At 35.6% G+C, this 12,903-nt stretch overlaps 1 protein-coding gene across 1 annotated transcript in view; it reads left to right on the forward strand.

Moving 5' to 3' along the window:
- slc25a22b (solute carrier family 25 member 22b) overlaps positions 1-9,005 on the forward strand; it is a 13,187-nt gene extending 4,182 nt beyond the window's left edge. The window contains exons 2-11 of the mRNA XM_016481709.1: positions 563-761; positions 2,035-2,160; positions 2,252-2,307; positions 2,423-2,513; positions 4,274-4,331; positions 5,224-5,284; positions 6,192-6,351; positions 6,446-6,600; positions 8,389-8,464; positions 8,550-9,005. Of these exons, the coding sequence (XP_016337195.1) occupies positions 742-761; positions 2,035-2,160; positions 2,252-2,307; positions 2,423-2,513; positions 4,274-4,331; positions 5,224-5,284; positions 6,192-6,351; positions 6,446-6,600; positions 8,389-8,464; positions 8,550-8,703 (957 nt within the window). The 5' untranslated portion in view covers positions 563-741 and the 3' untranslated portion in view covers positions 8,704-9,005. The remainder of the gene's footprint in view (positions 1-562; positions 762-2,034; positions 2,161-2,251; positions 2,308-2,422; positions 2,514-4,273; positions 4,332-5,223; positions 5,285-6,191; positions 6,352-6,445; positions 6,601-8,388; positions 8,465-8,549) is intronic.
- Positions 9,006-12,903: the final 3,898 nt, after the last annotated feature.

The following is a 12,903-nucleotide window of genomic DNA, read 5'->3' on the forward strand; positions in this document are numbered from 1 at the left end:
TGTACAGTATGTGGAAAATAATGTGTTTTTTGAACCTTAAACCGCATAAACACATTTCATTACACCAAATACACAAAATAATGTTATTTTTAGCAGCATCATATGACCCCTTTAAGAATGGCCCCACCTCAAAAATGCTTTATTTTTTCTTGACGAATTGGCACTAAAAAAAAAACCTTGTTGCGCATGCTCTAAACTACTTCCTTATTTCTTCTTCTGTTGTTTTGTTGCTCATTAGCAACATATTAGTGCACTGCTGCTTCTCACTGGTGTATTAATGTTATTGGTTTCTTTGTGGCTACTTTAATAATTTAAGTAAGCGTCACTCAAAGCAGTAAGTAAATTGTTTTATTCTCCTTGAAATTAGCTGTAACGTGATGAAGTCTAGTAAAGATAACTAATTCTAAGTAAGGTAAACTATTGGATTTTACAGTGTACGATAATTTTATCAGTTTACCCAAGAAGCAAATTTGCATTGATGTGCAAGATACATTTTCAAAGAATTTATATTGAATTAAAATTGGTTTGATGGTAATGGAGATTTTTTTTATTATGACTTTAGGTATTATGAGAAAGAGTCTGCAAACCAACCTGATCATCTTCTCTCTGGCCATGTTGGACATTCCTGATGACTACAAACTGGAGCAGTAATAGAAACCGTGTTTTTGACACTCCAAATATGTGCAAATGTGATTCCACATTATCTGCTCTGTGTCACTGATATTCTTGGCTTTGTTTTAAATGGCTGACAAGCAGATCAGGTGAGTTTTCTTTAGAGGGAAATGGCTAAAACTCACTAGAGTAAAATATAGTTAATACCTTAGAACGAAAATATAAACTATACAAATACACAAAAGCAAGATAGTATTTTAACATTAAAAAAGTAATCCACTTTATGTTTAATGTGAACTCAGATGCATTTGTGTTAAAGTTATTTAATGTTTCAGGCCATTGCTACTTGATTTGAGTCTTTTGAATTACTTTTACTGACAATTTATAAAAAAATTTTAGAATATTATTTAATTTTGTTCAATTAACTCTATAAAGCCCACTCTATCATTGAATTTCTAAGGCCTCTAAATAATCAACATTTTCAAAACAATTCTTAAAAAAACCTGTTGTACACAATCTACTACATGCCTTCTGTCATGATTGATAGGTTATACTTTGTAGCAAGTAAAAGGCCTTTTAGTGTAATTGTACTAACGTCCACCTTTTTGCTGTGAAATCTTTACTGATTTTTAAAAATGTAATCTTAAGTATAACTTTTATGTTAGTAATATTTCAAGATGAACACTTACTCAACTGATGCAACTGACGTTTACTTGTTTATCTATACATCATTTTTTTGGTAAAAAATCCTGTTAAAATGTGAGTATCAAAAATGATCCATCAGGTTTTTAAAGAATGTTAATTTGTTCATCTATCAATCGTTGTATTGTATTGCATGTTTTGCCCCCACAATAAATACTACAGAGCTTTAATCAAAAGTAAGCATTTAATATCTTACTAAGACATATTATTGGGAGATACAGAGTGGAATCTGATATGTATATGCATTTAATCTAATTGATTTACATTACAAACTATCAGAATTTATTACTTTGTGGCCATTTAAATATCAGCAACTGCACCAAATTTCATATTTTGCTCAGTTTGAGCCTCTGAATAAAATGTAGGTGTTTTTCCTCCATATTCTTACTTATTATATGAGCAATAAAAGCCCAATGCATCAAATCTGCAACAAAAACACCTATGCACATTTTATTTTTTTAAAGATTTTGTAAAGGGTTAATAAACTTTTTAAAAATCCTGACTATTATTTCATATGTCAGGCTCACAGGGTTAAACCAGTTCATTTAGATGTTTCAACATGCAGCGTCAGTGCAGCTGTTTTAATTAGTTTATTTTATAGAAGATAACTTATTATATATGTAGATTTTGAATACAGTGCTTTTACAAATAAAATGAACTTATCATTTTGGATTGCATGGTTTCTTTTGCACACTGGATTAATCTTTGATGTTGTTTTAGTCTGCCAGCTAAACTCATCAATGGAGGCATTGCCGGGTTAATTGGTGTCACTTGCGTGTTTCCGATTGATCTGGCAAAAACTCGCCTCCAAAACCAGCAAATCGGATCTCGCATCTACACTAGCATGTATGTTTCCTGTTCCTTTTAATTGTCTGAGCAAATGAATGCCTGTGCTTGTGTTCATGTATATATGGGTGAGGATGTGTTTCATTCACAGGTCTGATTGTCTGATAAAAACCATCCGATCAGAAGGATTCTGTGGGATGTACAGAGGTAATGTACTGTTTCACAATCTGTATAGATCATACGGAATTGTTCATGCTTGGAAAAACTCCATTATCTATCCCCCTTTCTTCTTAATATCCCTCCTTCACACTTTCATTTCTAGGAGCTGCGGTTAATCTGACTCTGGTAACTCCAGAAAAGGCCATCAAACTGGCTGCCAATGATTTCTTCAGACACCAGCTCTCCAAGGATGGGTGAGAATAAAAACACCCTCAACTTCTTACATGAGTGTATGGGGGGAAACGACAAACAGAGCATCTTCAGAACACAAATTAAGATATTTTTGATGAATTCCGAGAGCTCTCTGACCCTCCCATAGACAGCAAGGATCCTTACACGATCAAGGTCCAGAAACGTAGTAAGGACATCGCTAAAATAATACATGTAACATCAGGGATTCAACCGTAATTTTACGAAGCTACGAGAATACTTTTTGTGCGTAAAGAAAACAAAAATAACGACTTTATTCAACAATTCGTCACCCTGGCACCATTTTGGAGAGTATGTATCACATACGTAAACAACGTATGTACACGGATACATTGTTTACGCTTTGATCTGAACGTAAACAATGTGTCCGCGTACATACGTTGCATACGTTGTTTACTTATTTGATACTCTCCAAAATGCCGCTTTCTGGACCTTGATCATGTAAGGATCCTTGCTGTCTATGGTAGGGTCAGAGAGCTCTCAGAATTCATCATAAAATATCTTTATTTGTGTTCTGAAGATGAATGAAGGTCTTACGGGTTTGGAACGACATGAGGGTGAGTAATTAATGACAGAATTTAAATTGTTGGGTACACTATCCCTTTAATTTAAAAACATTTTAAGTTAAAGCCTGAATTGCAAACCTGATTTACAACACACACACACTCATGTTGTGTTTCCATGTTTTATGCTTTATGGGGTCACTTTTGGAGTACAGAGTAACAGGGGCCCTTAGTGAGGGGGGGCCCAGAATTCCTAGCGACGGGTTCGAGTTCAGTTTGGTTGTTCATTATGGGCCCCCCCCTCGCCAAGGGCCCCTGTCCGACGCCCCTGATTATTTACATGAATTCAGTTGCCATACATTATACTCCAGATCATTTCTAAAGGTAGTTTACAATATGAGAAGAATTCTTTCATTTGCAATACTATCTAAAGTAAAACATCCATCTTCCACAACATAATTGTATTTAAAATGTGTTATAGGTTATTTAAAGGACTTCTCAGCTACATTTAATGAACTACAAATAATAAAAAAAAAACGTATCAATAGAAAATACATGGTTTGGCCAACTGAAATTGTAATTATAAACACAACTTGCAACAATCTAACAATTATAGAATTACCCTTTTGTCCAACCAAAGTTCAAGAATAAACCTTTATTATATATATCAGTATTCATTAAAATGGATACATTTGCTCATTTGCGGTGAATGCGCTCAGCAGTGGGATGTAATGGAGGTCTCATAACTTATTTAACAGTTGCACTGATTTAGAAAGAGCAATGCTCATTTTTTAATTTATTCCTTTTTTGCTCGGGGCATAATTTAGGTTGGATGAAGTCTCAGATCCACTTCTTATTTTTTAAGGGAATGAATCCACAGAGCTGCTGGATTTGCTCACAGAGCTGATCTGATAGAAGCCACCCATAAGCTTCTGCAGTATGTATAGATATTGCAGTATAACTCAGTACACCTTGAATACCTGGAGCTGTGGTGAGCATCTCTGTGGTGACTAATAGCTAGATGGCTAAATTATTGATTAATAGAGTCCAGTAGACTGCAATGAACCGATGAATTATTGAAATAAGTGTGTGAGTGTGTGTGTTTGGGAGTGTGATGTCATCACACGATGAGGGTCAGACCCCAAAGCTACTTGTTTACAGAGAAAACGGGCTTATCATCATCTAAAAATAATGCTCTCTTCCTCTCTTTTTATCTTTCTGTTTTTCTGGCTCTCTCCCAGACGGAAGTTGACGTTGGTCAGAGAAATGTTAGCTGGCTCTGGTGCTGGTACCTGCCAAGTTAGTGTCTCTGCTGCACTCATAGGACCCACATTCCTCACACACACAAAACAGCTTATTTTTCTGAAAGTAATGAGTTTCTTAAAGTAATGTTCTGGCTTAAGTACTGCTAAGAAGGAACGTGGTGCACCCAAAATGCAAATTTGGCATTGCAAAACACTCAGATGTTGGGCAAAATGTTCAAACGTGTGTTTTCCAGATCTATAGAAATATAAGAAATAATAGTCAGAAAAAGTTTGGGTCTGTAAGATTTTAATGTTTTGGAAAGAACTCTCTTATGCACACCAAAGCTGCAATTATTTGATAAAAAATGCAGTAAAAATGGTAATATTGTGGAATATTATTACAATTTAATATAAATGTTTTCTATGTTGATATATTTTAAAATGTAATTTATTCCTGTGAACAAAGCTGAATTTTCAGCATCATTACTCCAGTCTTCAGAGTCACATGATCCTTCAGAAATCATTCTAATATGCTGATTTACTGCTCAAGAAACATTTCTTATTATTATCCATGTTGAAAACAATTGTGCTGCCTAATTTTTTTTTTTTTGTGGAAACCATGATACATTATTTTTTATGATTTTTTTTTTTGATGAATAGAAAGAGCCAAAAACAGCATTTATTTGAATTGTTAATTGTTTTGTAACAAACTAAAAGCCTTTACTGTCACTTTTGATCAATTTAATGCACCCTTGCTGACAAAAATCATTTATTTCTATATTATTAATTCAATCTTACTGACCTCATTTCAAAAGAACAATTTAGATGCCTTTACAGCTTAAATAACACACATTTGTATGGAGCAATCCTCACATATCTGCTTTTAAACTGAAATGTCTTGAATGGTATTGGTAACTTCTGTCTGTATGCGGTTTCTGTTTTGGCAGGTGATTGTAACCACTCCTATGGAGATGCTAAAGATCCAGTTGCAGGATGCCGGCAGAATAGGTAAAAGATAGAAAACTTTCTCATGTCCGCTTATAGTGTCTTGTTGATGATGGGGGCGCATAGTATCATATACGCATACTATTCTAAAGTGTGCAATATGTATAATGTGTGCAATATACAAAATGTCTGCATGCACGGAATACTGGATGATGAACTCCATTTGGCAAAATGTGGCATGCACAACAGAGCACACTGTAATGTTGCATACCAGAATGCAATGCACTTATCTTGACCTTGACCACAATATGAACCATGGATGATAACAGGCCTCTGCTTGCTGAATTAAACATGCATTGTAGGCATGTGACAACAGTGTAGCAGAGAACATGAAATGTTGCATATACTGCACCATATACATTCAATGCTGTATGCAGTGTGCAACAGTCTGATTCCAAAAGCATGGCATATGCATAAAGCAAGAACTAAATTGAAACTAGTTAGAATAGCATGCTAAATTGTTGTAACAAGACCTATTTTGTGTTGCATGTTTAATTTAGCAAGTGTCGTCTAGCAAGTCTCTTATGCTCACCAAGGCTGCATTTAATTGCTAAAAACACAGTAAAAACTGTAATATTCTGAACTATTAATGCAATAAAAAAAACTGTGATACAAAGCTGAATTTTCAGCATCATTACTCCAGTCTTCAGTGTCACATGATCACTCAGAAATCATTCTAATATGCTTCTTTAAGGATTCTTTGACAAAAAGAAAGTTCAAAAGAACAGCATTTATTTGAGCTAGAATACTTTTGTAACATTATAAATGTCTCTAAGGTCATTTAATGTGTTTAATTTAATGTGAATAAAAGCATTAATTTCTATAAAACAAATTCAAACTTTTGAACAGTAGTGTATATAAAATAGTATGAGTAATATGCTATTCTGACCGTATCTCATGTCTCTGGCAGAGGCCCAGAGGAAGCTCATTGGCCAGCATGCCGGAGGAGGCGGAGGCAAAGTGAATGTTGTTCAGTTGAAGTCTCCCACGGCCCTCCAACTCTCCAGAGATCTGCTGAAGGACAAAGGCATCGCTGGTCTCTATAAGGGACTGGGGGCCACTCTATTACGGTAGTCCAACAGAGTCACTCAAACTGTGGGACGCATTTATCCATAATGCGCTTTCTCTCAATCCTTTATCTCACACTGGTGTGTTCTCCCTCAGGGATGTGCCCTTTTCCATCATCTACTTCCCACTGTTTGCTAACCTGAATAGCCTGGGCAGGAGGAACGCTGACGGTTCAGCTCCGTTTTACATCTCCTTCCTCGCTGGCTGTTTTGCAGGCTGCGCCGCAGCTGTTGCGGTCAACCCTGTGGATGGTGAGATGGCCTATATGATGTGTGAATGGGTGCATTTAATGAGGTGTACTCCATTTAAAAGTTTGGGGCAATATGTTTTTTAAATATATATTTTTGTCTTATATATTGTCTTAAATATATATTAAGTGTCTTATTTTGACCAAGGCTGCATTTATTTGATCAGTTAAAACAGTAATATTGTGAAATATTATTGCAATTTAAACTAGCTGTTTTCTATTTGAATACATATTACAATTTAATTTATTGCTGTGATGCAAAGCTGAATTTTCAGCATCATTACTCCAGTCTCCAGTGTCACATGACCCTTAAGAAATCATTCTAATATGCTGCTCAAGAAGCATTTTTCAATGTTGAAAACTGTTATGCTGCTTAATTTAATAAATTGTTCAAGTTTCTTTGACGAATAAAAATTGAAAAGAACAGCATTTATTTGAAATATATATTTTTGAAACATTATGTCTTCACTTTCACTTTTGATTAATTTAATGCATCCTTGCTTATTAATAGTATTAGAAAAGTATTATTTCTTTAAAGAAAAAAAATGACTTACCCAATACTTTTGAATAGTGTTAAGTGTATATAACAACAATAAATACAATTTCACGTTGACCAGAAAAATTAAATGGGCCAAAAGCCAGGATTGGGTATAATACACACAAATCATAAAAAATATGGCAATGTAGTAAATGTTTATTTATTTGAATCCTCAATGTTTACTCCTCACAAATGCTGTTCCTAAATCTAGTTAGCTGCCTTGCTGTCTATGTCCTATACAGCATCTTAACTGAAATGGAACCTCATAAGTGACTGATTTGGGACACTCTACATACATAATAACTCCATTCATTATACAGATAACGCTCCTGACATGAAGCACACAGGAGATCTGAGTTGATTTCAGTAGAGTGTAGTGTTAGCTCTCTAAGCTAACAACACATGGCAAGCATAAAAATACATAACACAAAAATATCATGTGAAATAACTTTTATATTTGATTGAACTGTTTTACTATGTAAAATATACTTTATATTTTTAAATAATAATATAATTACTTTAAATATTTTTTTTGTTTAAATATAATAATATGATATAAATAATTAATTATATAAATACATATTTATATAAATAATAATATAAAAACATTTCTCTCTCTCTTCATATATACAAATATTATGTAAATATGTATATTGTCATATTTTTATACATGAAATATAGAATAAAATGTTTACACATCAAATGTAGTTTTGTCAACCATGCCAAATATGATTGAGTGATCCCTTATTCAATTAAAAATAATTGCATTTCATATTAAATCCATAGGGGGCACAGTTTGCTCCTGTATTTTAGCATCACCCAAACATTTCATAAGTAGTCAATTACATTTGAATATGTTTTGCCTACAAGAGTCAGTGTTACAAATTACAGATTAGGATGAAAAAGTTATGTGTGTAATGGTGTGTGACACTTTAGTATGACATAAACATTCTTTTTTTTTTTTTTACAACAGATGCAATTAAGTCATATGTCAGTGAGCCAAAATGAAAGTGACTGCATCTCAAATGCATTTTAGCAGTGACTATGTTATACATAGCAACAGCCTAAGTATCTAAATGGGCAAGAGTGGTATTAATAGTAGTAGTTTCCTTTTTTCCCCCTAAAAGAACCATAATAAAATCAGCAAACATGATATCATGTCATCAGTATTATTACAGCGCCACCAGTATGATTAAGGGGGGACAGTATTTTGTGAATGCAGACTAATTTTGAATGTGTGTGTTTGTGTTGCAGTGGTAAAGACCAGGCTTCAGTCTTTGGCCCGTGGATGTCATGAGGACACTTACAGCGGAGTGAAAGATTGCATCAGGTAAAATTATTCTTGCATACTCATTTATCAAAGTATTTCCATAACATTGTTTCTTATTTTTGTCCTCTGAATATCTCATCATCAGTAAGATTCTTTGTCACGAGGGCCCCTCTGCGTTCCTGAAAGGCTCGTACTGTCGCGCACTGGTCATCGCGCCGCTGTTTGGCATCGCACAGGTGGTGTACTTCCTGGGAGTCGGGGAATTTGTTCTCAGTCTCCTGCCTGAACAAAAACGCTGAATCTGTACTGTAGATGAAGGCGCTGATCTTGGAACAGTGGCTTGTATTTGGATTGCAGAAGTTTCAGATCAGCTTTGAGGACAGGTTTTCATCATCAGCTTCATCTATCAGTACAGGACGACAAAAGCTCTGTTCCAAAAGTTAGTGAGCACTGGGTTTTGGAGCAGAGCCGATGTTTCCTTGCGTTAGAAGATCCGGGCTGGTTTGAGTTGTTTGTAGGCCACACTTGGTTCCATGCTAAAGCTAAAATCAACAGATAATTATTGCTAAATTACACAGATTTAGTTAATTGAAATTGTGTCATGCACCAAAAAACAATATTTTAACTGAAGACAATTTGTTCGATTTTTTTATTTATTTATTTTTAGCAAGGATGCATTGAATTGATAAAAAGTCATCACAGTAAAGACATATATAATGTTACAAAAGATTTCTATTTCAAATAATTGCTTTTGGACTTTCTATTCATCAAAGAATCCTGAACAAATATGTATCACCGTTTCCACAAAAATATTAAGCAGCACAATTGTTAATAATAAAACACTGATAATAATCAGAGATGTTTCTTGAGCAGCAAATCAGCATATTAGAATGATTTCTGAAAGATCATGTGACATGGAGACTTTATGAGATCTGTAATTACAAAGTGTTTTACTTTTAAGCTTACTGAAATCAAGCACTGCTGGTTTCCTCAGTGCTGTGTTTTATTGAATTGTATTTACCTTGGTCTTATCAGAACCAAAAGGGATGCTTTCTTTGAGCTTGTGTCTGTGCATTAAAACATAATCCTTTGTGATTTATGTAAGCTATGTACAGCTACGTCTGTCTTCAAAACACATTTTAAATGAAGTCTGTATGTTACAGACTGAGTTAACTGCAGAACTTGTTGCTTAAGGTTAGAGGTTTAGAACAGAACCCTGAGCAGAATATCTGCAATGCAAAAATCAATTACTTTCTCAGTATTTTTGTCCTGTTTTCCAGTCCAAATATCAAAACATTCTTAAATCAAGACATATTTACTTGAGAAGCAAAATGACTTAAGATATTCAGTATTGTTTTTCTGAACAGTGTATCAGAATTAAGCAAATTTACGCCTAAAACAAGAGTTTCTTTTTCTAACCCCATTGGCAGATATTTTTTATTGTTTCAAGCATAAACTCTCTTAATTTTTCAGAAAACAAGACTTCTTATGTCAGTTTGCCTTTGTCTTGATTTAAGAATGTTTATATATACTGCAAAAACAGAGAAGAGAAAAACACAGAAAGTCAGAAAATCATTTTCAGTGTGAGGAATGTTAATACATTTCTGCCTTGCAAGCACATGTACAATGAGCGAACAGAAGGGATTGTGGGCAGACATGCTGCTAACCACTCAAGCAAATCAAGGTGGCAGGAGAAATGCATTGATTGCTGGATATGTGATTGTATCTGCAGGGGCTTTAGATCACATTTAGTTTTCGGACCACAGAGCTCCCTTCCATGGCAGGCTTTTAATAGCTTTCACATCGTACTGTCCAAAGAGACGTTTTGAACTCTCCACCGGTTGCTATTTTCATCTGTGCACTGTAGTGGCCCGGCCATTTCTCTATTTCATTCTAATCTCTGTCATCTCCTCTCTGCTCTAATCATAGCTCTCTGGCCTCATCTCTGAAAAATTTTCTATCTCCCTGGTGGCCGCTGTTATTGATTTTTGTATGTTTTGTGCACTGGGAGTATATTTCGTCTCATAGCATAAGACAGAAGTGGCGGCAGCGCAAACTTATTCTGGGAGATCCATTTCATCTTGATATCATAGTCCTGAAATGGCCGGGCTCGAGGCGCTGATTGCGAATTCGCAGGAAGAACACACAGAGTAGCGGAGTATACATGCGATGCATGGACAGCTCTAATAACTGCATTCGTGTCTTTGTCTGCGCCTTGGGGAATATCTGTCTTCCGTCTACATTCTCCTCTGATTTCTGCTCATAATGAAGCAAGATCTTTTTATGTGCAGCCAGTGAAGTCACTTTGTAACCGAAATGCAATAGAGGAGCTGGGAACATTGGGGATTAAATCTTCACAAAGGGGTTCATATGAGAGATGCATTTTTTAAAAGTAGAGCTTGTAAGTGCAGTCTCATTTACCGTTATGTTGTGAAGTTTCACATGCGAAATCCAGTCATTCCAATAGGAATCCATGCACGTGAAATCCAGTCATTCCTATAGGAATCCATGCATGTGAAATCCAGTCATTCCTACAGGAATCCATGCGTTCTAAATCCAGTCGTTCCAATAGGAATCTGTGCATGCAAATCCAGCTGTTCCAATAGGAATAAATGCATGCGAAATCCAGTCATTCCTATAGGAATCCATACATGGGAAATCAAGTCGTTCCAATAGGAATCCATGCATGCAAAACCTAGTCATTCCAATAGGAATCCATACATATGAAATCAAGCCGTTCCAGTATGAATCCATGCGTGCTAAATCCAGCTGTTCCAATAAGAATCCATGCAAGCAATACCTAGTCATTCCAATAGGAATCCATGGATGTGGAATCCAGTCATTCCTATAGGAATCCATGCATGCAAATCCAGCTGTTCCAATAGGAATAAATGCATGCGAAATCCATTCATTCCAATAGGAATCCATGCATGTAAAATCCAGTCATTCCAATAAGAATCCATGCATGCAAAATCCTGCTGTTCCAATAGGAATCCATGCATGTGAAATCCAGTCGTTCCAATAGGAATCCATGCATGCAAAATCCAGTCATTCCAATAGTGATCCATGCATCAGAAATCCAGTCGTTCCAATAAGAATCCATGCATGTGAAATCCAGCCGTTCCAATATGAATCCATGCATGCAAAATCCAGCCATTCCAATAAGAATCCATGCATGCAAAATCCTGCTGTTCCAATAGGAATCCATGCATCAGAAATCCAGTCGTTCCAGTAAGAATCTATGCGTGCTAAATCCAGCCATTCCCATATGCGAAATAGGAATCCATACATGCAAAATCCAGTCATTCAAATAGGAATCCATGCATGCAAAATTCAGCCGTTCCAATAGGAATCCATGCATGCGAAATCCAGACGTTCCAACAGGAATCCATGCATGTGAAATCCAGTCGTTCCAATAGAAATTCATGCATGCAAAATCCAGCCGTTCCAATATGCGAAATAGGAATCCATGCATGCAAAATCCAGCTGTTCCAATAGGAATCCATGCATGCAGAATCCGGTCTTTCCAATAGGAATCCATGCATGCAAAATCCAGCCATTCCAATGTGCCAAATAGGAATCCATGCATGCAAAATCCAGTCATTCCAATAGGAGTGAGAGAGAGAGAAAGATTATTATTATTATTATAATTATTTTATTTTTTATATTTATTTTATTTATAAAAGGTTTTATTTTTGGTTTTGCCTCCAGATAAACAGCAGTATTGCTTAATCACTGATCATATCAAATGTTAAATATTAGCTTTTGGAATATTCAGGGTTTGTGCTCTAAAACATTTGGATTAAAAAGCACAAACACAGAGTTTTTAAATAGCATCACAAATGTTGACATCCTAATTCTAACAGAAACATGGTGTAGATCAGATGTGTCCACTCAGTGTCCTGCAAGTTACTCTGAAATCATAGTGCCCTCATGGAAACTCAACTCAGTACATCGTGGTAGAGATACAGCAAAGGACAGACTATTTTTCTCAACAGTGAGGAGTGAGACAGGGCTGCTGCCTCAGCCTGACTTTATTTAACATATATATCAATGAACTGGCAGATCCACTGGACCAATCAAACAGTCCAGGACTACAATTATTCGACACACAAGTCAAACATTTACTGTATGCAGATGACTTGCTAATTCTATCTAAAACACCAGAAGGTCTCCAGAACAACCTTGACATTTTAACTAAATACTGCCATGATTGGGCCTTAGACGGCAACATCCCAAAAACTAAGATTATGATATTTCAGAAAAAAATCTAGAACATAAACATATATTTACTTTAAACAACACCACACTTCAACATGCTTTACAATTATCTTGGTCTGGCAGACATTTACTGACCAAGTACAGACTGAGTGACCACCAACTGTCCATAGAGAGAGGATGACATAAAAAGATGTGGTTACCTAAGAGCGATTCTGTAATGAATGTAGATCAGGATCAGTTGAGACGGAGGAACACTTCCTCCTTCACTGAGACAAATA

This window comes from Sinocyclocheilus anshuiensis, unplaced genomic scaffold, assembly GCF_001515605.1.
Source record: "Sinocyclocheilus anshuiensis isolate Anshui unplaced genomic scaffold, SAMN03320099.WGS_v1.1 scaffold333, whole genome shotgun sequence".
Classification (NCBI taxonomy): domain Eukaryota; kingdom Metazoa; phylum Chordata; class Actinopteri; order Cypriniformes; family Cyprinidae; genus Sinocyclocheilus; species Sinocyclocheilus anshuiensis.